Source organism: Tigriopus californicus, chromosome 2 (assembly GCF_007210705.1).
Source record: "Tigriopus californicus strain San Diego chromosome 2, Tcal_SD_v2.1, whole genome shotgun sequence".
Classification (NCBI taxonomy): Eukaryota; Metazoa; Arthropoda; class Copepoda; order Harpacticoida; family Harpacticidae; genus Tigriopus; species Tigriopus californicus.
In genome coordinates, this window is record NC_081441.1 from 14,044,727 (window position 1) to 14,071,086 (window position 26,360).

The following is a 26,360-nucleotide window of genomic DNA, read 5'->3' on the forward strand; positions in this document are numbered from 1 at the left end:
CTCGAGACACCAACGTGCTAGCAAATTTGCGGATTTTTTAATGCGTACGTTTCCGAATATTTTGCAGCACGAAGCGCAAGCCGACAAGCATCTGATTTTAGATGTGGCCGGTGGAGTTCGAGGGGATGTTGGCTTCGAATTGAAAGTGAAACGCAAAATTGGAAGCTCTGTTCTCACAATTGATCCCCGGTCTCCTACCTCAACTCGGAAGCGATGGCAGACGAAGTTACTGAAGAAAGATCCGTCTTGCCAGCTTCCCAGTCACACGCAACATCTCTTTGACGAGGCATTTCTGGCTCAATTGGAGTGCAGGCCTTCACTCATTTTTGGGATGCATCCTGATGAGGCCACTGAGCCGATTGTCGATCTCTCCTTGAAGTATAATATTCCATTTGCCGTTGTGCCGTGTTGCGTTTTCGCCCATTTGAATCCAAATCGCAGACTCAAAAATGGATCGGAACCGACCACCTACGAGCACTTCTGCCAATTTCTTCGAGAAAAGAGCCCCGAGCTTGTTGAAGAAAGTTTAGGTTTCCGAGGTAGAGATAGAGTGATTTATTGGTGTCCCCACCCAACATTGTCGGAGTGAAGATCGGGCCACCTGACGCACCAATTCAATTCTGCAAATACCGTAATATACCCTCTCTCTATCTAGTTATGCATATGTTGACGATTCTTTGTGTTCAGATATCAAGGCAAGGCAATGTCTCCAAGATTCTTCATTGGATTGGGAAGAAGGTGCAACGTCCCGATGAATGTATATAAACTGGACGCTTACTCTCCCTGAATGAAGATAGTTGAATTCAAGAAATCCGAACGGATGGAGAAGTTTGTCATGTGGGAGACATTTTACCCTTGAGGTTCATGGCGCGCCAAGTATTACGAATTTCCTGCCAATCAATAGAGAGGAATAACTCCGATGTAAGGCTCCCGCTCAGACGAGAAACCTTCTCAACGGTTTCCTGGAAGCTCTTACATGAAGGGTTTCTAAGGTGCAATCAAATCACATTCATGAAATTGAACCAAAAAAAACACTAATAAGTGATATTTAATACCTGTAACACTGACATGTCAAGTACTCATTTTTGTACATTTTGACAAAACATTTACTATGCTTTCAGTTTCGACCTTTTATTGAGAAGTGTTGGTCAACTTACGTAGATCACGGTCGCCATTCATTGTAGCAAACTGCCAAGTTTGACATGTATTGCTCGAATCAAGTTCAACGGGATCAAGACACGAGAATTACTGAAACTTTTGACTTATGAATACTTTTTTTCGTCTTGAAGTGTTGGGGATGCGGAAGTCCGCAAAAATAATAAGATACATGGACGTCTAGGACTATGGGCTGTGAACGGGCTTTTCACCAAATCGAGAAACCACAATTGAACTCACAAGTAGCAATGTATCATCCATTTCCTACAAAAAGTGGACTCAAACATATGAAAGCTAAAAAGACATACTCTTGACATTTGAATTTTGATATTTAGTGAAAAGACATAACGTCCTCAGTGGCAACCGAACTCTGAAGATGTATGATGTTATTGAAATTATGGCATGAGATAGTCGCTATGAACAAACCTTAGCAAAACAAAATTTGTTCGATGAGTGTCCAAATGTACGATGGTAATTTTCTTACATTTAGTAAAAACATGGTATGACTAGGAACATTTAAATAACGATTTTCCTGGTTTCCCCACAACCAGAATTACTTATGTTTATCTAATTTCATAGCTTTAATCCATGAAATGATTGAAAAAAATCAACCATCAATTTACACACCTTCGTGTTTTAGAGTGGGAGTCAACAATAAACAAACGGTACATATACAGTGAACACCTGTGCTTCAGTAGTACACACTGTACCAATGATCCAGTATAGCCAATATTTGTCAATGGAATGAAAATCAGAAGGGAATAAAAGATTGAATATATTCTGAATAGATCAGTTCTAATTCCCTGTAAAAAGACATTGGGTTAGTTCCAGCTGATTTAGTCTCCAGACATCTACATACACAAAACTGTACATTGTAAGAGAAATCCTCAGAAATTGCAAATATGGGAAGAAGATTGTATCTGAAACAAAAGTACAGTTTTTTTGTTTTATTGGAGAATTCACAACGCAAGTTCCAACGTGCGTTTTTGCGCAAAAAAACTAAATTGAAGCAGTATTTATTAGCAACCTTGGAGCAAGCGCCCAAGATATGGAAGCTCTCTAAAAAAAGCCCGTGTCCTTGGCTATGATGTTCAGTGGACATTTTTGACACTGAGGCAATGTTACTTTTTGAAATATCTAATACCAAAAGATCAGCAACAACAAGCCGGCCAGATCCACAGATCCAGACTCCCTCCGCCCAAGAACACCATGGCTTAGCTCTAAGTCACCGCCCTCTGACGATTACGAGATGTTCTTTTTATACATTTTTATCATGATAGAAAAAACATTCCAGGTGCTTCTTGACAATCCCATTTACCTCCTTTGTAGAGGGCGGATTTGAAATTGATTTGCATGTTAAGCAGAAATCAAAGAGGGTTACGAATGTAAGTACGTTTTTGAAGTTGGTGTCGTCAACTTCCAAAGTAATCACCATCTATCGTTCAAAGAGGCAGTTTCTTGAAAAATGGCTCATTTAAAATAACAACTTTGGCATCATTTCTAAAGATTTTGGGGTTTGATTTGATCAGGGGATGGTAAAGCTAACATATACTTTCACTTGTTAAAGCATTGACTTGTGCCAATGATGCATATAATTAATCACTGGATTTTTTTCTCTGATTTTGTTCTGATTCAGACGTGAAGGGGTAGCTAGGATGGACAAAAAGGAAGAGCAGACGTCCTGGATTTTTTTGGGTTTCCTTCTTCTTTTGATGCCATGCCTTACTTGCCTCTTTGGAATTAATTGCAGATTTCTGCAGATGTGGATGTTCTTGTAAACCATTCATATAGGACTTGTCAAGTGAACGCGTGCATGAATAACTGATGTTATTCCATGGAGTAAAATCAAAGACAACATGCCCAGCCGAACCGCACTGTGCATGTATTGTATTTTGATATTTATTTCACTTTACCTGCTTGTCTAAACAAATAGCATTGTGGTATTGTGCCAATTTGATAGTGCGTTCAACGATGTTCATTTTGTTGGTTTTCGTAACACAGCTTGCTCAAAATCACTCAATTATGAAAAAATGGTTCGAGTTGGCTGAGATGTTTGTCTTAGTTCTCCCTCCCCAAAATGCTCAAAATCAGGGTGCCAGACCACATTTTTCTTTGAATTTCCTTCATTTGACATGTTCTATTATTTCACCATTCCAGGTGGAAGAAACCTCCCATGAAAGTACTTTGTTCCAAAAGCTATACGGCTTTGGAACACCAAAGGACGGACGGCACCCTCAAGATTCAAAACAGTTATCAATACATTCACAAAAACCATACCACATTAACTTCTCATGCCAGAATTGTCCCTTTTGTTACACAAAAAGTGCTTTTAATACTTAAAGATAAATACATATAAGCATGCAATTTCTTTTTGGGACATTAAATGACCGGGGTAACTAAATATTTATAAGATTTTGATAGAATTGGCCAAAAACAACACAAATGCATTACAACTCAATAAAGAGAAATCGGCCCAATCAGCCCTGTTTTTACTAGAGGCTCACTCACAAAGCGCCCTTGAAGAGCAGAAAGTAAGCCATATTTTGTGGAGCGTAAGAAGGGTATAGAGGTTGGCCTCTAAACTCATTGAAATTCAAGCAACCCTGATCGTCAATACCAATTAACTAGTAACATTAACAGGCACTAAGGAGTAACTGCAAAATGGAGGAAAGTGTTGTATCAGATTGGAGTTCCGACAATTGCAGTTGTCCTAACCGCGACATGCAAAGTAACCGTGGCCCGCAGAATCCGAATATTTCGAGCCGTGGACAACCCTACAATGGCGTTGCCAACTCTGGCAATGCTATTGGCAACTCACCCATGCCAATTGATCCGCCCCCAAAGACTTATCCCACAGAGCCTCCCCCTAACCAAGCTTTTTATTACAACGCGGCAACGGCAAGTAAATGTGGGGCCTCACGGGTCATTGTGCCAAGTAGAAACTTCAAATCAACCAATAAATCGGCAACTAGCGCCCATCTTGCCGCCAATGATAGTGTTTATAATATTGAAGCTCTGGACCGCGGGACCAAGAATGATTTTATGGCGCACAGAAAACTACAAGGAACAAGAAAAGTGTCAACGAATCCGTTTGAAATTGCCAACGAAGGCGTTTATAATATCGAATCTCTGAACCGCGGGACCAAAAATGATTATATGGCGCAAAGAAAACTACAAGGAACAAGAAAAGTGTCAACGAATCCGTTTGAAATTGCCAACGAAGGCGTTTACAATATTGAATCTCTGAACCGCGGGACCAAGAATGATTATATGGCGCAAAGAAAACTACAAGGAACAAGAAAAGTGTCAACGAATCCGTTTGAAATTGCCAACGAAGGCGTTTACAATATTGAATCTCTGAACCGCGGGACCAAGAATGATTATATGGCGCAAAGAAAACTACAAGGAACAAGAAAAGTGTCAACGAATCCGTTTGAAATTGCCAACGAAGGCGTTTACAATATTGAATCTCTGAACCGCGGAACCACGAATGATTATATGGCGCAAAGAAAACTACAAGGAACAAGAAAAGTGTCAACGAATCCGTTTGAAATTGCCAACGAAGGCGTTTACAATATTGAATCTCTGAACCGCGGAACCACGAATGATTATATGGCGCAAAGAAAACTACAAGGAACAAGAAAAGTGTCAACGAATCCGTTTGAATTTGCCAACGAAAGCGTTTATAATATCGATTCTCTGAACTGCGAGAACCTAAGGGTTAATGTTCCGTATGAGACAACCATGGCAGATGACGAGAGCCGATTTAATGACCAACAAGTCCATGTCTAACCAAGTCAAAAAACCATCTAAAGCTATTGAAGCAAAAAGATCATTTGAAGGCCAACTTTCCTCGCGCCATGTTACACTTCTAATTTAATTGATCCGTATTATTATCCATCAACTCTGGAATTTTAGGCATGGCATTATGAAAGTTTCGTCAAGAGAGCTGGATTCCCTGAACCTGTCCACGGTGTCAGTTGATCCCATAGACCCCTTTGACATTACCGGCAGAATCTCGTTCCTTGAATACAACACCCACGTTGCTTTTTCCACCGACAAATGGCCTGATCTCATCAGTTCCCTCGGGTGCCTTCATCTTTGCTTTCGGTTTCATCAACATGCTCTTGCTCCTATTCGCAATTAGCTAATCAAAAAGGCGCCATGATGTAATCAAACCCGTGGAGAGGAGTAAAGAGCTACTAGCGTCAGTGGTAACTTCACAGTTTGGCGCTCTAACGGCCTTTACTTTTTCAGCCGCCGTTGTCTCACCGACAATAACCGGGTCGTCAATTGAGACTAAATTACGTTCGGCTCTTCACCATCCTGGAGACTTGGAAGAAACGCCAACATCTTGAACATCATTCCAAGTTATCTTGGAGTTGGAAATGATGGGAAGAACTCTGTATTTGATAGCCATTCGGAGGTCAACCCTAATCAGCCTATGAAGAGTGAACCCGATTTGTTTGATTTCCATGTGCGTAACTATTTGTTTGCCGTCAAGGCTAAGAATAACTTTGCGTAGAATTTAAACGCTTATTTGTTACTTTTATATTATATTTCGTTTGCGTGAATAACTATGCTATGTGCTGGAATTGCTTTCGATCTCCTCGACATAGGTGGCCGGAAAGATTCCAATCGACCCGTCGAGCTCCCCAAGCCACCACCCATCCGCTTGCTTATCGTGAACATTGATCACGTTGCCCACTTTTATGGTGAGCTCATCGTAAAGATTAGCCACATAATCGTAGATGGCGCGACATTGCCCCATTGACACCATCTGCCTTTGTTGGTAATAAATCTCGCCAATCTCCTTTTCCTGACTGACCAAATGAGGTGTGGCGTGGTAATTTGATTCTTCGCTGTCGTTGCCAGTACTGTTGGTATGGGCACTAGATAAATGTGGGGCATCAGTATGGTCGGTTCCATTCACGACAGCTATAATGTTCACATGTTCATCACCATCACTAAAGTCGTCGAAGTCACTGTCGATGTCGTCATTATTGCTACCACTACCTTCACCCGCGCCATCAGCGAGGCCCCGAAATGCAGATGGGACGCCTGGTCCATCAGAGGCGGCATTTGAGAACCCATCTGATCCAAGGTCAGTAAACCCTCCGTCTGCCGTGCCTCTGTCATAGGAATCGAGTGGAACAGGCGAGTTAGACTCCGAGTAGTCTTCTAAGGCTGGCTGTGACTCTTGTCGTTGCCAGTAAGGTATTCTCAAAGTGGTTTTAGCCATGCCCGATTTGTCTTTGCCATTTTCAATGTAGGAACTTAATGGATGGGTCACACCCGGTCGCCCTTCCATGCTCAGAAGTGCGTTGAGGACTTTGTACCTGAAACATGGATGTTATTAATTTGTCAATCGTCGCCTGCTCCAGGGCCAAGTCTGAGCTTACCTGCAGGCTTCCAAAAAGGTCAGCATTGACCTCATGTGTAATAATTTATCCTGGACATCTTGCTGGCTATCTTCAGACCCGAACTTTGGGGTTTCTTGGAGGGCCTTGGCCAAGTTTTCGACCCCAGCTTTACCCTTCTTCTCGCGCTCTATGTCAGATTTGATCACGCGCAGGAGTTTGGCCAAGGCATCTCGCCTGCGCTCTTGATTCATGGCATTGGTTTGATCTTCGGCATAGAAACTTGGCAACACTTGATCGCCCATGGAATCGGAATCTATATTGACCTGTGAATAGAAACCATGGCAGATGACATATGGAATGTGACACACCCATCAAGTGAAGTAGTGATGTTGAAGAATGGTTTTAGTTACCTTCTTCTCTACATCGGCCATATCTCTCGGTACATTGCACTGTTGAATAGGTTCTTGAAGTCTTTGAGACGAGGCCACTAATTTGGGACGGTTGTCGGCCATTATTTGGTGATATTGTTCTGCCAGATGTTTCAATTGTTCCAAACGTTCTTCTTCCATGCGTCGGAAAATTGAACATCCTCGAAGGAGTGAGGACTCCATTTCTAGTCTGGAAGCAAGTATATAATAGTGAGTTCATCATTGTGTCGCTTTATTGATGGATTTTCCAATCACTCAATTGATTCAAATTGTCCTTCGAGACAACTCAAATTAACAGTTATATTTCTGTTTTGGAAGGGCGTGAACTTGAATTTAGCCGGCAACCTTGACGGACAAGAATGACATTGAACACTTGTGGATATGACGAATGGCGTCAATGAATTGAATTATTGGAGAAAATGGGATTCTCATTCTTAAAACGCTGAACAAAAGGTCCTTTTATCCGTTCAATTTCTCCCATGGTCAGCAGATGGATGTCTGTTCAAATATTGTAGAACGGTCAATTACGTGGAAAAAATCTACCCGCGACAGATTGACTTGATTAGAAATAGGTTCATATTAGGGGCTTTTCAATCGGTTCCATACAAAAGTCGACTTTTGGACCGAAGGGTAACTCTATATATAATATACAATATAAATTATTTTCTTCCTTAACTGATGAAACTTGATTAAGAATGATTTAAACAATGCCTGTTGCAAGATGTTGACCTTTTCCGCAAGAAAATCTAGAACATATTGTTTTTCGTTTAGCATGTGAAATTGGACGGCTTTCGATACCTTGAGAACGAACAAGAATATGTTTATTCATAAACTTTTTGACCCAGCCTACCGTAACAGTAAACTCACAATGTCTTATTTATGAATATAGCCACATTGCTATTAGTTTCTTTTCCTGTGGGATGGCACCAAATGAAGCAAATGTATCCTTATTTTCAAACGTGAATGATAAAATAGATCAAAACCTGATTTATTTGCGTGATCGGTCTTTACCTTTCGATTTAGATTTGATTGCCAAGTTATTGAAGAAAAACATTTTTTTTTACTTTATTCAAGTTTTTTTCGAGGGTTTTTATTATTAGACGTCTTTATCGGTGTTATTTAGTTATTAAGCAACAATTGCTTGATCCAATTCAAACGGTAAACGAGACAAAAGAAATTGACCCACCAAAATAATTTTGAAATTGCGCACAACTTTTGTTTCAATCTCGAGATCCGGAGGGTGAATTGGGAAAATCCATTCAGATGAGCCAATTGGTGTTTCCAACGGGTCCCAAAGATGAAATGTCAGATTTTTTGAAAAACCTATTGTACCACAAAGATCAAACGGTTTCTTCGAGTAATAAAAGTTCATCTAAAATCCCGCTTCAACTGAGATGAAATGTCGTAGAGTAGTCAAATAAACTTTCCAACGTGAATGTGGTTGCGATTTCTAACTAAATGACGTTATGATTTTTTTTCTCTAATCTTGTGAGTATCCATACTTCGTACGAACCCTTATTCTCTTCAATTTCACTTTCAGTAAAATCCAATGAAAGTGCTGCCAAAGATCTTAGTTTTAGACTTGATAACCTCAGCAGTGTGACTAAAGAGGGTAGTCAAACACTGCCCACAAAGTCCTTGACCCACCAAAGAGACAAGTGAAGTCACAAAGTTTTGACATCTCCAAAGATGCCAATGAACCAACGCAACAAGTTTAAGTCTAGTTTAGGAAGTAATGAACTATATCAGCTTTGTTTTGTCTACTTCTTTTTTTTGCAATTCATATGAGGATTAATCCATTAGCTGACCCTACCATGAGTTGCTGACATAATCTGATCATTATCAAAAAAGTTCTGTAATGAATCAATCTTGTTCATGTTATTTTTGTCCAATATTCAGTAAACACACCTGTGTATGAGTGGTACCAAACTATAAATAAATGTTATCCGGAAAATTTAATTTCTGATATTGCGGTACTTAAAAATGCCAACCGCACCAAAAAAACTTCAGTTTCAATGATATGAAGAGACCTAATATTGATATGGCAATCCCAGCATGTAAATTGCAATGATTTTATTTGGGTGACTTTGAAATCTTCAGTAATGGTATGTCGCCTGTGTCAAACGCTTTGATAAAATCAAGACGAAAATCGTAGGTGTTTAAGAGCGTTATAGCTTCCATGCATTAACGGCTTCTATATTTCGCTGAATTGGAATATGTTACGGAGCAAAAAGGCGATTACATTGCTATGGAAAAGGAAATAATTCGACTCGCTCCTTGATTATCATAACGATGTCGTGGTAAGAACTTTATGGTCACAACAAACATTTGTATTCCCAACATTTGAAAAATTAAAGATTTTCGAGAAATGAGCGTTCGGTTACTCTCGATTTACCTGCAGCTTTGCCAGAATACCCTCCTAACACTTTTCTTCAAACAACAACAACAACAAAAACAAAAACATTTTCACCGATGACATTTGATATCAATATGCCGTCTAGCATGGGACCATCCCTCAAGACCACTAGTTCAAACTTGATTGTAATTTTATACCTTTTTGCATTCTCAGTAAAATGCACCGCAGTTCCAAAAGGTGTAAAGGCCTGCCAAAGACCACACATGCACATCCTTCAAATGCCATCCATCATCCGGTAGGCGGCACTATAACTACTAACTAGCGAAAACCGGAATCTCTTATGCAAAAGTGTGACGTCGTCACACAGGATGCTACTCTACAAAATTCTCTTGTGCAACCATTCGTAACACCCAATGTCTTTTTTCATTACTTACTCCAGGACCTCTGTCCATTTGGGCATGAAGTAATTATAGCTTGAATGGGCCGATGAATTCAGAGGTGGTTACTTAAGGCACCCACCGTTATTATTCGTGGTCAAATAGAAAGACTCTTTTGATGTAGGAGGCCTAATCTTCCGAGTAATGCAGTTTTGTAAGATGGTGTCCAATATTGTGGTAGATTTCAAATTGGTTTCACCTCTTTGCTCTACTCTCGCATTCAGTGGTCCTGGATGAACATGCAGTAAGAGCTGTGATTCATCATCTGGTCTCCACTGAAATAGGCAAACTCGCTGCTGGCATGCAGAGATACCTAATTTCGGTCTACGGTTGGCTTGTCAGTGCTCGGTAAATACCAACTATCGATCTCGCGAGTTCTGAGAGTGGCGGTTGTCATTTTCGCACGATCGCCATCCAAGCAAAAAGATTCGGCTTGGCGGGATCCTACGAGTCAATCTATCCATCTCACTTTAGAGGATGAAATTGTTCTTTCATCATGGATTCAAGTCTGCTCTCGAAGAGCGTTGTGATAATGTGATCTTGTCATGATGTCTTATGCACTTTGCAACTTACGCGTATCAGGCATTATGCTTAATATTGATCGAGATTTTGGGATCATATATGTTTCGTTTTAGGTTTCAAGGTATTCTCTTTGGCATATTTTAGACGTGCAACTTCAAATCGAATCTCCTTTTTTACAGACAAAAGAAGCCTTTCAGGGACTGAAGGCTATCAAAGAGGTCAACACCTTTTACAGAGAAGATTGGTTAATTGTCGTTCTAGTAATGGTAGCAGTACTTAGTATTCTGTCTTACCTTGCTCTCTCGGACTTTAAGCATGAAGTGTAGTAGTCCAAATCACTCTTGCGAACGGTGGATTCACTCTTCTTGCGTTTTGATTCTAGCTTGAACAACTCTTTCTCAGAGAGGACTTTGCCCCGACCGAGCTTGCAATCCAGCACTTGATCTTGAACTTTTTCGTTCTCTCTGCAACTGGCGTAGCACTTGGACTTGCTTTTGATCTCGGTGCCTCTCCAATCCTGGAGGGTCTTGCTTCGTTTTTCCACCATGGACTCGATCGACTTTCTGGAGCGATGCTGGGATTCTACGAAGATCTTCAAAGGTTTGACGAGGTCTTCGATGAGTATGTTTGATATGGTTTTATGAGTATCAGAGGTGGCCTCCATGTCCTCGGCAATGAAATGCCAAGCATTGGACACCGTGCCGTTCAGCTCTTTGGCGGATTTGAACAACTTCCCGGAGAGCTTGGCCAGACCCTTGGAGTAAGCCACTTCCAATTCAGCCCGTTCATTCAAGGTCTGAACCAGATCCTTGGTGAACTCACTCCCCTGTTTGATATAGTTCTTGAGGTCATCAAACCCATCGTGGATGACAGGCCTGGAATTCATTCTGTGCAGAGCCAAAGATGATTTTCGCAATGAGGGCTTAGAAGCCGACAATTTCGAATTCATGACTCTTCTGACTGCAATTGGAAAATCAATGATGATGGATTGATGGAAAGGGATCAAGGCCCTCCTCAGTCTCTACGAGGACGACAATGAATGAATGCACGAGCGAATGAGGGAGGGAACGAGGGAGGGAACGAAGGAGGGGAGGGTAAGAAGGAGAGAGGAGGATTCAGGGGATTTAGGGGGTTAATACACTCGTTTTTTGTCAATGATCACACACTTCAAGTCTGCCAATGGCCAATACTTGCTGATGGAAGTGAATCGCGGCCGACGCCATTCCCGTGGTATGGAATAGGGAAATCGCAAGCTTCGAAATCTGGCACACTCGTCCAAGTGATTTTAATGAGGCCTGGACGGGGGCAATTAATTTCAATTTAATTCCTTCAAAGCAAAGGGACACACACACACACGAGAGGCAAGCAAGTCGTCAGGTTAGATTAGTGACAATGGCAGGCAAGCTCCGAGAAGCGAGTAAATGAGTAGGATGCAGCAATGCGACAAACCGTTCACAATTAGTATGGCTTCTCTATGAGGACCTCGTACCACATTTGTTGAATACCACCGACACGGGTCTACCACGATCCTGAATGGTGTTGAAGACAGCACTGCCCCGAGAGGAGCTCTTATGAGGACGTCTGGTCACCATGATGATCCCTTAATAGCATCCACACTCCAGGATGATCTTGCAGCCTCTGACGACCTCGCGCACATGAAAGTTGCTCTAGAAAACTATCGCTCGTAGTGGGATAAGGAGTGGGGGTGGAAGGGGGACAGCGTTTATATATTTCGGTACTGAGGTGTATAGTGCATATGAGTGAGATATGATGATGCTCTGGCCAATCCTGATGAGACGAAGGAAGAAAACTGGCCGGGGGGTACCGTTCTCTACCCCTCCTCCTGTGTTTGGAAAGTTGTTGTGCGGACTTCTCTACACTGGAGCAGTACACTCACTCATGGCCAGATGGAGAGTGTGTTTGTTTGTCGGTCGGTTTGTGTGGCAGAGGGTAGACGGTTAGCTATATGGAGTATGTATACTACGGAATTGTTGCAGTACTACGAGGGCCTGGGAGTACGGACGAGAAATTTGGCAAGTGCAAAGCGATTCAATTAAGCAGGAGTGGTGGGCCGTTTTTTTGCCCAGATGTCCTTCAATGATTGAGAATTGGGACAAACTTCGGCCTGGCTTCAATGCATTCAAAGCAGAGCTCGCAATTTGTGTCTTACCCAGCCATCCTGTCCACTTGAGATGCACTTAATGATGAGAATCAAATTGAGAACCTTCGAAGTGCTCGACTTCTACTCAAGATTTCCAAACTTTTTATCACACTTCCTTTCAGGGATTCCTGGATATGTCTACACGAGTTGCGGATCGCAACCACTAATTGTCCAACGATTTCACAACGGGAAGAGAGATATTGGAAAGCGATGGGGATTTTCTTCACATAATATTTGACTGATATTGAGGACTTGGAGCCGTCCAATTCATCAACGCCACAACACCTGATTGACGGTGGTGGTGAATGAAAAAGTGTCCATAGACCACTTGGGCAACATATGTTCACCAACTGTGCCTTATTGGCAAGGCCTCTTTCACTTTAGAAGGCTTTGCATAAAACCTAGTCAATACGAACGAGCACTTGAACCAAATGCACACTGATCAAGTTGTTCAATCCACACGATTTGTTGGCTGGCCTGATGATCATTTCTTCTTCTTCGTCGTCGTGTCGTCGTGGACGTCGTGGTTGTCTCACATAGCTGTTCTTTCACCAAGTTCTCAAGTGCTATTGAGGGGATGGCAATGGAAAGATGTGAAGGAACTGCGCTCAAAGCTGCTACTGACGGATTCTTCTTTCCTCTTTCTTTCTCTTTGAACATTGTACTCAACTCCCCTCCAACAACTCGTAGAGACTTCTTTTCATGCTTTGCTACTGAAGGCGAAGTTTGGTGGTAAATGTGGCGGTGGTGTGGATGAAAAGTCTAAGCATTGGGAGCGCACAATCCTGGAGCACCGCTGTGGTGGGGCTTCCAAGCTTCTGCGAGAGAGAAAAGTCATTGCGTGTGATAATAATGAAGGCGAGTTGATCGCAAAATCCAGGCATATTTACAGTATAGATGTACAAGGTACATGTAAGTTATTCCCATTCTGCCTTGTATTTGGGTGTGCATAGTGTATGACCTGGAAGAGTCGGAAGCAGGAGTTATGAATTTCGTTCAAATAGTTTGATTTTAGGTGGTGATTTTAAGCCAAAAAATGTCACGTAATTGTTCAAACAAGTGGAGGAGACTTTCAATCGTTCTGCTATTCTATTACTTTTGTGGCTTTATTAGATTTAAATTAATGAATATTGCTCTTTCATGAGTTATTGCTCATAGGGTTGAGAACTATAGTCTTGCCGTCAGATTAACGAAAGGATTTATTTCAATAAAGGCGGAAATTCATAAATTCCAAGTTGAAGTTCATAGTTGGAAGCGTTTTATTGTTATTTTCCTTTCTTTCGTTAGACTAATAGTCATTAGAGGGCAAATGACTCATGGTGTACTGAGTAAGAAAACGATAAAATCGCCTTTAGTTTTCTCAATAATCGCCGCCATCGCAAAAAGTTGTTTTTTACGAAAACGGGCAAAATAGTTTAAAACTTACTTTATTGATGCAACCTCGCAGTTTGAGTCTTCAAAAAGGGCGATATCATGGGCCATTCATCTTTGCATTGGCAAACAATGCCAAGACTTTTTGATGTCGATTGTTGTCTAGCACATATTTCCTTTCTCTTGCCATATCTTCATTAAACAATGAAAGCCTAAAATGGTGGTTTAAAAGTTGTGACGATTGACATGCATTTGCCTACAAAATGTTATTCCCTGTCTTTTTTTCGGAACTCGGTCTTTTTCACGGCTTCTTTGACGATCAATGACAATTTTAAGGACTTCAGAGCTAAGGGGGCGTTTATTGACTCGGGAGAGCTGGATTTCCGGTTTTAGAGGGAAGCTCGCTCAATTACTCATTCATGCAAGGATTCGATTACATCTGCACTCTTCAGGGCACGTTTCCGATCACGCAAAATGAATCACCTTGTTCACTAGAATTTGTCATATAAGGGCCCCTACTTGCAACGTCAGACAGTCCAAACAAAACGGGAACAGACACGGTAGATTACTAAAGTGTTGGGAACCTGACCTTTCCAGGGGTTATGTCCGGACACAAGTTGTTCTTCCCGGTCAAGGACTTACTAACACGTTATTGTCCTTGGCCCGACATCCCTTCGGAGTATTGGCAGTCACGCACGTTTGTCCGGCTCACGGCCAAATGCCATCAACGACGGGAGCTGACAAAAGATCTGTTCAATCTGGCCCATCCTCTACTCTGCAATAACCAAGAATTTCATCATTTACCTTTACCTAAATGTGTTTGTATTGTCTGTGATTCCCCTTCTCCCTTTTTTTATGTGCATTGAACCAATTATAGTCATACTCATTGTGATATCACTTTCTAGTCAACTATTTTATTGCCTTAACCTTCTTGACATTTTTCTTGTTTTATCAACAAACCTCTGCATAGTATATACACACCATATTTAATTTTATAGTTATTATTACACCATGACATGACCAAGAGTAGCAAAAAAAGATTATTATTATTATTTTTATAAATAAACTACTTGTGCCTTGTCATGAACGCACTTTCTTTTCCGGATATTATGTGACCCGAGTCACAAATAATAAAGGTTTTGATTGAATTAGCCAAAAACAACACAAACGCATTATAATTCAATAAAGAGGAATCGGTCCAACATCTCTTTATGGGGGATGTCAAGTAAAGGAAATTCAAGGAAAAATGTCGTCCGGCACCCTGAATTTGGGCATTTTGGGGAGAGAGAACTAAGACAAACATCACAATCAACACGCACCATTCGTCCATTAAATTTTCAATAATCGAGTGATTTTGAGCGAGTTGTGTTACAAAACCCTACTAAATGAGCATGTTTGGTGTTAATCAGTGAACGCACTATCAAATTGGCGCAATACCGCAATGCTAATTGCCTAGACAAGCATGTAAAATGAAAAATGTCAAAATCCAATGCATGCACAGTGCGGTTTAGCTGGGCATGATGTCTTTGATTTTATTCCATGGAATAACGTCAGTTGTCCATGAACGCGTTTACTTGACTAGCCCTATATGCTAGAGCGCCCTCTGAAGTGCTGAACGTAAATCATATTTCGTGTAGCGTAAGAAGGCTATTGAACATGCAATATATTGACGCACTATGAGCAGTGGTGCCAGATGCGGCGGTTTTTCGAAGTTCGCGGCGGGAAAAAATCTTGATGGTGGGTTGGGGGATTTGGGGTCTGCATTTGACTAAATTTGGCGGATTTCGCGCTCAAATTGGCAATGAAGTAGAAAAAAGGCAAAACGCATGAAAATCCACAAAATGTTAGTGGCTGGGACTTGCACCAATTTATGTAAACGCTATTTAAGTTATTTTGATGGGAATTCTGTTACATTGCTATTGCCCAATCCATGTATTAGTTACTACGTTATTGCCAGCCACACAAAAAATACAGTATTGAGAGTTTATTAAAACTTAGCACGCTATGACCCTTTGCTTTTTGAAAATGATAAAGGTCTGCTATATTCATTCAGTGGAGTAGAGTGCTCATATGTAGACTAAGTTTTTGCATCCTTTTCGACATGCTCATGAATTTTTGACTGTCTTGAATTTTGCCATTTCGTTATCTTGCTACTGTGTCTTTTCAAAAGAGTTAAATGAGCTAGAGAAAAACTGCATTTTGTTGCATTTATATTGCTCTTTTGCTCGTTCTATTGCATATTAAGTTGCATTTTAGCCAACATTATTTGCAATATTTGGACAGCCCTGTTCATCAATCAGCAGAATATTCAAAATTGAGAAAAAGTCTTACATGCACTTGTACTCAAAGTATATGTGTGGACTTGCCCAAGCACTAAAAAAGCATTCATTTTTGCTCAAAGAATATTTTTCAATCCCATGTGGTGAATGGATCAGTGAAATGAGTGATTGTTCCCCCGGAGCTGCAAGGGTAAAAGTGTTTTAGGCTATCAAGTAATCCCTATATGCACAAAAATGTATTTTATGCAATTGACAGCTTGTTCTCAAAACTTTTCAAAAGTGTATTGTGTGCGTAAAATGAAAATGAACGGTCTTAATTTTTGGCGGAATTGGGTGAAAAGTGGCGGAAAATTCGAATATTCGCAAAATGTTGGCGGTTTGATGTTTTCGCTGGCTATATTTAGACCAAAACATCTGGCACCACTGACTATGAGTATGCAAAATAACAGAAAAAGAGCCGAAAAGGAGCATTTAGTTGAGGTTGCGAGAAGTAGAATCAAAGTGCTGCGTTAATTAGACGAGACAAGTCACATCCACAAATGCGTCCTTAATCCATTCATAATCCAAAAAGTACTCCCAATCGAATTGAAAATCCTCAACGCATCTTGTGAAAGGTTCCTGGGTTAGGGCGATCCATTCGTAAGAGTCCCGATCTGAACTAATCAACCAACCCTTAAAATAGAAAACCCCGTAGTGTCTGTAGTACAGATAGAAAGCTCCACTTTCATGCAAGTAATCAGGTTGTCCAATTGAAGAGGTATTGCTTATCATGTGATACTGTCCTTGGATCTCTGGCAGTTCACTTCCAATGCCTCCAAAAGATTCAATTTCTATTCTGCTGCAACATTCTCCTAAAATATCTGTCGTGCCATCAGTGTAAGTGGGTGTGGTGTAATCAGGTCGTGTGGAGTCCTCAGGTTGTGTGGTGTAATCAGGTCGTGTGGAGTCCTCAGTGGATGTGGCGACCTCAGTGGATGTGGTGCCATCAGTGGTTGTGGTACCCTTAGTGGATGTAGTGCTCTCAGGGGATCTGGTGCTCTCAGTGGGTGTGGTGTAATCAGGTTGTGTGGTGCCATCAGGTCCTGTGGTGTCATCCGCATAGTCTTTGGTGCTATCTGAATATTCTGTCCCGGTTTCTGTAACAGCGGAATGCTGCGTGTTCTGAGATAGATTGGGCATATCATGTCGAATGGTAATTGTTGGTCTTAGGCCAATAATTCTTCCTTCACACCCAACACAGATAGCTATTATGCCTTCGTCATTGGTGATGGAGATATCAGCCAATCCGTCACTCTTTACCATTACAGAAGAAGCACATGAGTCAATAATGTTGCAATAATTTCCAGCAGGAAGCCCTAGAAAGAAGTTGGCCCTTTTAGGTCACTTGAAATGAGGGGAATATCGAAAGAAGGAAGACGCACCAGTTTTGACTGAGGTGTTGAACCCAGATGCTTGACTCATGGCGAAAAATCCCTTTCCAGTTCGTGAGAAGCCCATGGAATTCCCTTCGGACCAGAAGTGCTCTTGCGGAGCACCAGCCACGGCATTCCGAAATTGGACCTAGTTCACCAGAAACAGGCAATAATATGTAATATCACTCGAAGAACACTTGAAAACCCACCATCTTGGCAATGGCATTCCAGCGATGCTCGCACACCCATCCTCCGCCACAGGATCCGTCTTCATTAATTGTGACATCAGAGGTTCTTAATATAAATTGAAAGTAATTTTTAAATGAAGATTTTTCTGACATCTGCAGTCTTCTGATTTAAGCATTACACAAAATCGTCCAACGAGGGCGGTCCTTGGTCACTGTTGTCAAAGTCATAGCTGCTCATCACTCGGGTGAAGCCGTATTCAGAGGCTAACATGGCCGAAACGGCATAGGCGTACAATTTGCCATCTTTGAATGTAACAACGTCGCCTAACAATTAAAACGATTTGGTTAACTTTAAGCCCAAAAAACAACAAACCAACGATAGTGAGTCTCGTTACCAGATCCTCCATGACCTCGTTGATTGTCGTGGTTGTCCACAAAAACAAAGGCATGCTCAGGGTCACTCATACCCCATCCTGGATCGTAGAGTCCTCCAAATTGTCCCCAATCTCCTGTTGAGGCCCAAGCCATCTTTTGGGAATAACGGAACTCGGTGACGATGCCTAAATCGTAATACTCTTGAACCCTGACCACGCCATCATCACGGTCAATGACCTCATGCATGAAGAAAGGCTGTGAACCCGCCTTAAAACCTTGTTCCACGTTTAGAGGCTTCAAAAGCGCTTGAATGGCCGCAATATCCTGTATTTTACTCAGGGTGATCATTAAAGCTCTTGACAACTATATGAGGACTTGTTCTCTTTACCTCTGCCCACATGTGCTTGGCAGCGTCCACTCGAAATCCAGCCACACCAATGTCGATCATGTCATTGAGGTAATCGGCTTGCTTTTCTTGCACATACTCCTGGGCCCCATAAAGATCGGACAGGCCCACCAAATAACAGTTCCTGACATTGTCCTCTACAGCATCATTGTCCACGGATCCTTTGAAATAACAAGACGAAGTGAAGCTTTTGAAGGATTCTTGGCCGTTAGTATGAAATACCAGATATACCAGTGCACCAAATTCCAGATTCTCAAGTTCAATGAGAAGCAGGGGTTTAGCTAATTCCACCAATTCATTTGCATGAGATTATTGAGGTATAAGCCATGTTTATGGGCATGCATCAACTTTAGATGCCCAAGGGCGCATCTCAGGTGCACTAGGAGGAAGAGACAGCAATTGTCTCAATCTCATCGTCAAGCCCCTCGGTAGGCTTATCCAACCCCTTTTCTGTCTCCTTTTTCCCCTCCCTCTCGCCCACCTTCATCCTCAATTTATTCAACCTCCATCTTACTCAGATTTCGTAACCCCGCCCCCTCCTCTGGACGGCATGAGCCCAACCATGGACGACGTTACACTGGACATATTTGACGCCGCCAAATGTACCGGAAAATTTAGAAACTTTTGAACTGAACTTCCCGACCAGAAATCGAAAAATCATGGTCACGCTCTCCAAGCCAGGCAAATTTCCTCGCCATAGACATTCGAAACTATAGGGAGGAACATGCCTAGTTTTAAGCTGCAGCTTGAGGAATTCCTGTCTACTAGGATTTTTTCCCTATTTTTCAAGTTTTTCAACTGTCCAAGTTAATCTAAGGTGGTGATACAAGATGGACGCACCATGAAATTTAACTTGTTCGAAGAAAAATTGCAAGTAACAAGAATTCGCGTAAAGTTCCAAAATATTTTTGATGTGAGCGATTGCCAGAGACATCCAAGCACTCCTTGAAAGTGAATCAGACGTGTTTTATTAACTACAGAGCGAAAAGGGGGGCAACTACTACACGATCCTGGAATTCCAATGCCAATCATCTTGAATAATAAACAACAATATACTTGAAAATTGGACTTTATTGACTGGAAATGATCAGCAGTAACCTCTTAAACAGGATGGAGGATGAAAACCGATCCAAGGTAAGGCCTAACTCATTGTTTTAGCCCCGTTTCCTAATGAGATCAAAGCCTACCGGGGTATGCGGCGACAATTTGATAGACCTCCAGTTAAATTGAGACCTCCATGGCCCCAACACATCTTTTAGATGGTACGTTCAGGTGGCGGCCACAGCTTCTTCTCCTGTTACTCCTCCTCCTCCTCCTCCTCCTCCTCCTCACCTTTTAACTTCTCGTGAAAGGTACTCTCAACCTCCACCTAAGATGAAGTTTGGCCAATAACAGGGATTTTAAGGGTAGAAGGCCTAGTCAAAGGTTTGATAGCTCTAGTCAATTAAAGTGCAATGGGCTTTATCTTAATGGGCAATGCCTTATTTCCATAGAAAAGCACAACGATCAAGGACCTGAGAAACTAGTATGTAGCTAAAGATTTACGAGCAGGTTGGATGGGTTCTTTCAATCCTGTCTGAACGAGGTCTCTTTTGAGTTCTTTCAATTATGTCTAAATAGGGGATGTCAAGTAAAGGAAATTCAAGGAAAAATGTGGTCCGGCACCCTGATTTTGGGCATTTTGGGGAGAGAGAACTAAGACAAACATCAGTCAACTCGCACTATCCGCCCATTGAATTTTCAATAATCGAGTGATTTTGAGCAGTTGTGTTACCAAACCCTACTAAATGAGCATGTTTGGTGTAAATCGGTGATAGTGCTATCAAATTGGCTCAATACCTCAATGCTAATTGCCTAGACAAGCATGTAAAAAGGAAAAAAAGTCAAAATCCAATGCATGCACAGTACGGTTTGGCTGGGCATGTTGTCTTTGATTTTACTCCATGGAATAACGTCAGTTGTCCATGAGCGCGTTTACTTGACTAGCCCTATTTGGTGGCGACTACCTCATGCACTAATGTGCAGGGTAAACTTTACGGCAAGAATCGACCGCCTAATTTGCCGCTTAACTGAATAGCTCAACCCGCTCAAACCCATGCCAAATTTTACCCCGTAGATTATTTGACTTTTTGTTTCAATGATTCAATCATACATGAAAACATTTTTTGTGGACTTCCTTACCGTTATTAGGAAAGGAGTTCCTGGCAGTTCAAGACGAAAAAAACATATTTATTTTCCTTCACTTTATATTCATATATTATATGATCACCCAAAGAATTAGAGTTGGCAGATCAGGCTAATCCTTGAATAAGAGGTTGATCGGGAATTTTAGTCAAAAACTTTTCCAAGTCTGATTGAAATCCAGCTACTGGATCAACGCCTACATACTCCCCACGAATATTTGACGGCAGCAAATTGAACAATGAAGAAGCCCGAGAAAGAAGAGAGTTGGACTTCATTGTTCTATAGCGGTTGTAGGATCTGAATGAATCGACACAAAGCCCATCTTGAGGCTGTTTGAGAAAACTTTGAAATTTTTACTTTTTTGCTTCGGTCTCCCACGGGTTTTTCTAATCGCTACAGGGAATGGCATTTTGCAAGTGCTATTAAAATGAAAGGTTATAATTCGTCTATTTATTACCTTTCGGTCTCTATATAATATTTGGTCTACCAACGAATTTGATTTGACAGACTGAGCTAGTCCTTGAATGTAGGGCTGATGTGGAATGTTACTTAAAAATTTGTCCAAGTCTGACTTGAAAGATGCAACCAGATCAATAAGGCCCAATCATTTCGTAAGAATATTAGAGGGACGCAAATACTCCAATAAAGAGCCCGAGAAAGAACTCGTACACTATTTTGGAATCTTTCTACGAAAGGCCTTCTTTCCTAATAATTCTCTTCAATTATTGTTTTACGAGCATTGGGGCTCACTTTTCTCCTTTTTAAAACTGTTTTTCTCCCAATAATTCTCGTCTTTGAAAGACGATCACTGATTCTTTTTGTTTTCGTCAGCGCTACAACTAAACATCAAATGAATATTGTAGGCCAAATTGAAATGAATGTAATCCTGTCTATTCATATAATTCAAAATTCAACATATCTTGTATATAATCACTCGAAAGCTGCAAAAAAAATTAATGGAAAAAAAGTTTTGTACGACGTTAGAAGACAGTATGAACTCTTAATTTTTGAATATGCTCAACAGCTTATTCTAATTATTGAGGGATTCCATCAGTTTTAGAAATGAGTAGGAATAATAGTTGTAGCAACTATTAATATAAATTTCATAATCGCATTTTCATGACTGGACGGCTAACAATTAATAATCTGAAGAAACATTATTTCAGATATTTTACAATACGTTTTTCATGCCAATTCAAATTTTGGTTTAATTTCCGGAAATCAGATTTTCTTGCTTCCAATCAAATTAAAAGGCGTAAAAAATAATTACCATACCGGTGCGAAAACAGTTTTACCCTCCAGCCGTTGTGAATAAAGTCTTTTTGTATAAAGCAGACTTTTTTGTATAAATTAAAAAACAATAACAAAACGTCTATTTTAAAACAGGCAAGACTAGACTGGATATTTATCATTTGTTATCTTGCATATCAATGCAAAATCCCCTTTGCAGCATGTCAAGGCTACAGTAAGACGTGAAAATAACTTTATAACACATGTAAGTATTTTAAAAAAGTGCTTAAAAGGTATCAAAAGTTTCCATTTTTTTGCCATGTTCTCCCACCGTTTTTGGATAAAGCAGACTTTTTTCTATAAGCTACAAGACAATAAAAAAACATTTTTTCAAAACTGGGAATCTCAAGAATAAATTGATTGTTGGAAAACAAATATAACACGTATTTGAACTTCACAAAACCATTATATTGGGCCAAACAGGGGTAAATCATTTTTCATTTTTTTCTGATCAAAGATCTGAATTCAATCCAAGAACTTTATCTTTTTCCTCCAAAAAAGTCTTCTTTTTGTTTTTTTAAATTCTCTTCAGAAAGATGAGGCACTCACAAGGGACGAATCTCGATCCCCCATGTACCTCACTAGCTTTTGAAGCCGATAGATTGGACCATTTGTCAGCTGATTGGAACTTCGTCAATGAATAAATCACAGCTAACTAAACATGAATTAGCCGTGATTAAAAGAACGCATGTTAAGTCACCACTTACTTATGGCGAACTATCCCATGAATTGTACATGAACTAGGCGCGCTTCAAAGACTGGCTCGGGCAGCCCATTTTTCCGGTGTGAAGGTGAAGGTTTGTGCCCTGCTTTGGGTGCCTCTTTTTGGGTGCCAAAATTTTCTCGGGTGTGCCCTCAGAAAGTTTGGTGTACGAAAGTATAGTTTGGTGTGCAAAAATCTGCTGCTTGCATGCTCTCTTTTATTTGTGTACCTTTTTATCTATGCTTGGGCCAGTTTATTTATCGGTGTGCTTATCAGAGACTGTGGTGTGCCTTTTTCCCTTTTTGGTGTGCCTTTTTCCCTTTTTGGTGTGCCTTTTTCCCTTTTTGGTGCGCCCTTTTTTGTGTCACCCATCCTAAAAGGGGAGTTGGGATGATGTTGTGGCTTTGTATGGGAGTTTAATCGGTACCTCATCATGAGGTCATCAAGAACGCTTACTAAGATGAAATAGCACATGAATTAATGCATGAGTTAGATGCGATTCAAATGACAGGCCTCAGGGCTCTTAGATGAAGAGCTAGCCATGGTTGGATTCAATTTAGTTCGATGACAATCTGACAATCCCATTTTCCCGCAGGGGGCGTATGTGAATATATTAGAAATGGTTTACACATTAACCATGTTCTCATGGCCGATGGAGAAGAAGTAGAAGTATTTCTTGTCACATTCAATGTCGTGATCTGTCTATTGTAACAATGCACCCCCCCCCCCCCCCTTCTAGTTCAGTAAGCTGAAATTCCGTGCAATGACCTTGGTATCCTGCACACCATCAAACAATCAAACACTCAATTCGACGAGAATGGAAGTAAAACTGCTCAGCTTGTCTCTTCCGCGAAGGAGTAAGATGTAGTTAAGATAACGGAAAGTTCGGTGAGCATATCCAGTTGAAAGCTTTTCAAACATGCGGTTGGTTATATCGCACGTTTAAGTCCATCCAGAGATAGCGTCACGATGCTAAGTCTGTACAAGTCGATTGTCCAACCGCATCTTGAATTTGCCTTGAATATGCCTCAATATTTGGGCTCCAATTAGTTCAGAAGGTTTGCAAAAGGTCGAACATGTCTACAGATCTTATACCAGGATCTAGGAACATCGAAGGTTTGAAGGAGCTCTGGTATTGGGAGCCACTAGAAAGGCACAGTGTTCAGAGATGGTACGAAAGGTACCTGATACTATATGTCTTCAAAAGCATTCATGAGCTTGGTCCTAACCTAGGATTTTGTGGAGACTTAATGTAAGTTTTGGGTCTACCTTCAAACTCTCAAAAATTTAGGGCTACTTCGAACAATAAAACCCAACTCGATTCTTTCTTTGGCTCCTTCATTGCATGATTTGTTGGTAGGGAACAAGTAGACATTTTTGATCGGGTAACATCTTTTGAGTAAGACTTGGAAAACAGTTCACGACCGGAATTCCTGGATATTTGATGACCGGATATTTTCGTGGCTTATCCGCTTGACCTCTTCCAAGAACCAATTAAATTCTGCGTCGACGGAAATTCGCAACTCAGATTGATCGAAGCATAGGGCAAAGTGGTCAAGCGGTCACGGGATAAGCCACGAAAATACCTGCTATTGAAGGGCTAGCCAGGTTCGTCAACTCAAATGTGTTCGTGAATCAGATACATGCAATTGAAGTTAATGAAGGTATACCAATTATTTTCATTTTGAACTGGATTTCATAATGTATGAATATAATGTTAAGTAAACTAGACAAGTTCTTCATCCTGAATTGACGATTCCATTCTCAGTGGAGGTAAGGAAGACCGCAAAAACATACTTCGAAATATAAGTTTTCCTTTATAAAAACGGTTTTCTTAAGTATGATATTCGTTCACATTGATAGATAGCTATTCTAGAATGGTGCCAAAAACCTACACTTCTCATTCGGAATACATCACTCACTATCTGTTGCAGATTTTGACACTGCTTGACGCGGGTCCTGATTGCTGTCCAAATTGACTCGGGTATTGTACTTTAATCAACAAATCATAATTCTCTCAATTTAGCGCTTATATTTTTAGGTACCCAGGAAGCATCTGAAGGCATATGTAACTTTGAATGCCGGCATTAAACTTTGTAACTACGTAAATTTGGATCATTCTCAATCGTCTGCTTTGTCGTTGTTAGAGTTTTCAAAACTTCACCCATTCAATTCATACATGACTGTGCCTATTGGCAATTGTGCAATAAGGCTATACTAATAGAGTGTGACAGAAAATCAGTTTGTGCCTACAGAAAATTCCATTATTTCATCTTTCAAAGTCAATCAAAGGCTAACGTGTCGAAAGATTTTATCAAACCTAACATTGGCTAACGATGATTACAGATTGAAATAAATTGATCAAATGGATAAACTATGTTGGTATTTCTCCACGAGCTCAAATTTTATCAATGTATAGCTAGTGTAATTTGTTCAAATGCAATCTGCATTCCTGCCCGCTAATGGACACTCTATTGGCAAGATAACATTTTGTTTAAATGACAAATCTCACCACTATCCGACGGGCACAGTTCCCTTGGAGTGAAGTTCTCGTCAGAATATGGAATGCCCGGGAAGTCATGCTTGTCGTCCGTGGTGTCAAAATCCGTGCCCGCAAACCCAGGACCTTTCCGACCCATTCCAGCCGCATGGTTCAGAATCACATCAGCAAAGATCCTTCAAGCATCCATGTGGACCTTTCAGTATCGCTGTCAAAATGCCATACTTAATCATACTTCAATACCAACCTGACGCCCACTGCATTACATCGTTGGACCATGTCCACAAACTGATCCCGCGTTCCAGATCGAGACTCGAGCTGATAACTCACCAGTTGATACCTTTGCCACCAGGGGCAATTGTCCTCGGGAAGGAATACATGCTCATGGGGCGGGGATATCTGGACGACAAAAAAGCACCATTTGGACCAGAGAGCCACACACATGGTTCAACGTCACTTACCTGAACCCCGCAATAACCGGCGGGTGCTAGGAACCTTTCGCATTCCAAAGCCACATCGGTCCACTTCCATTCGAACAGATGGACTACCACTTGTTTGCCGTCACAATGGGGGTCCACAAAGGCTTCAATGGACCCAAAGATGGCCAAAAGCGTCGTTAGAGCCACCAACAACCTCATTTTGAGAACTGACATCCGTGCAATTTTATGTGGAAATATCTAATCCTATTGTGGACTCCTTAAAATCGGCCTTTCACGATTTATAAAACTTTAGAGGCATAATTTGAAAGTGATAGCTCTTGCTCGTAAAGATTCAAATGTTAATGCAACAACCACACTGTTACTTGCTTTGATAGCTTCAAAAGCCTGCCACTAAGTGGTCTATGAGATCATACTTTAATGAAATGTCATCAAATTATGTCAAACAGGCTTCGTAAGCCTTTCAGCCTAAAAAGTGCGTAGATAAACATTGATATCAATTTTGCTCGGCGGCACGATACTAAAGCAACCGACCGCATCTCTATGAAATGCATTTAAGCTTCAAATTGGGAATGTAACAATCAATCTCAGACAATCCATATTACTGTAAATAAACACTCGGATACCACTTTCCTGTTTGAAAATGGCGATTGGGTGCCCCTTTAAACATTTGACTTTCTTGAACGTTAATTGTTTTCTGTTTGCATTCACTTTGGGTTCATAAAGAAGTAAGTTGGTGCGATTGTATTCTCAGCTGTTATTTGTAATATTGTCTTTGTAATATTGAAATCGC

General features: G+C 40.9%; 3 protein-coding genes across 4 annotated transcripts; 1 reads left to right on the plus strand and 2 right to left on the minus strand.

Moving 5' to 3' along the window:
* Positions 1-3,604: 3,604 nt before the first annotated feature.
* Positions 3,605-5,707, plus strand: LOC131877119 (uncharacterized). The gene is made up of 2 exons (XM_059222702.1): positions 3,605-5,346; positions 5,413-5,707. Exon 1 carries the CDS (start codon positions 3,817-3,819, stop codon positions 4,945-4,947), a length of 1,131 nt encoding a protein of 376 aa, XP_059078685.1. The 5' UTR covers positions 3,605-3,816; the 3' UTR covers positions 4,948-5,346; positions 5,413-5,707.
* Positions 5,689-13,133, minus strand: LOC131877118 (nostrin-like). Of its 2 annotated transcripts, none has more exons than XM_059222700.1 (5): positions 11,751-13,133; positions 10,555-11,221; positions 6,929-7,136; positions 6,558-6,841; positions 5,689-6,494 (listed from the first exon to the last, which is right to left on the minus strand). In XM_059222700.1, the coding sequence occupies exons 1-5, from the start codon at positions 11,851-11,853 to the stop codon at positions 5,738-5,740; spliced, it is 2,019 nt and encodes a 672-aa protein (XP_059078683.1). In that variant the 5' UTR covers positions 11,854-13,133; the 3' UTR covers positions 5,689-5,737. The 2 variants fall into 2 exon arrangements, with proteins under 2 accessions (XP_059078683.1, XP_059078684.1); XM_059222701.1 differs by having other exon boundaries at positions 12,432-13,130.
* Positions 13,134-16,442: 3,309 nt separating this feature from the next.
* LOC131877116 (alpha-amylase-like) lies at positions 16,443-25,943 on the minus strand. Its single transcript, XM_059222699.1, has 9 exons — positions 25,592-25,943; positions 25,378-25,529; positions 25,143-25,306; positions 18,436-18,614; positions 18,068-18,371; positions 17,852-17,996; positions 17,694-17,778; positions 17,494-17,632; positions 16,443-17,427 (listed from the first exon to the last, which is right to left on the minus strand). Exons 1-9 carry the CDS (start codon positions 25,781-25,783, stop codon positions 16,586-16,588), a joined length of 2,202 nt encoding a protein of 733 aa, XP_059078682.1. The 5' UTR covers positions 25,784-25,943; the 3' UTR covers positions 16,443-16,585.
* Positions 25,944-26,360: the final 417 nt, after the last annotated feature.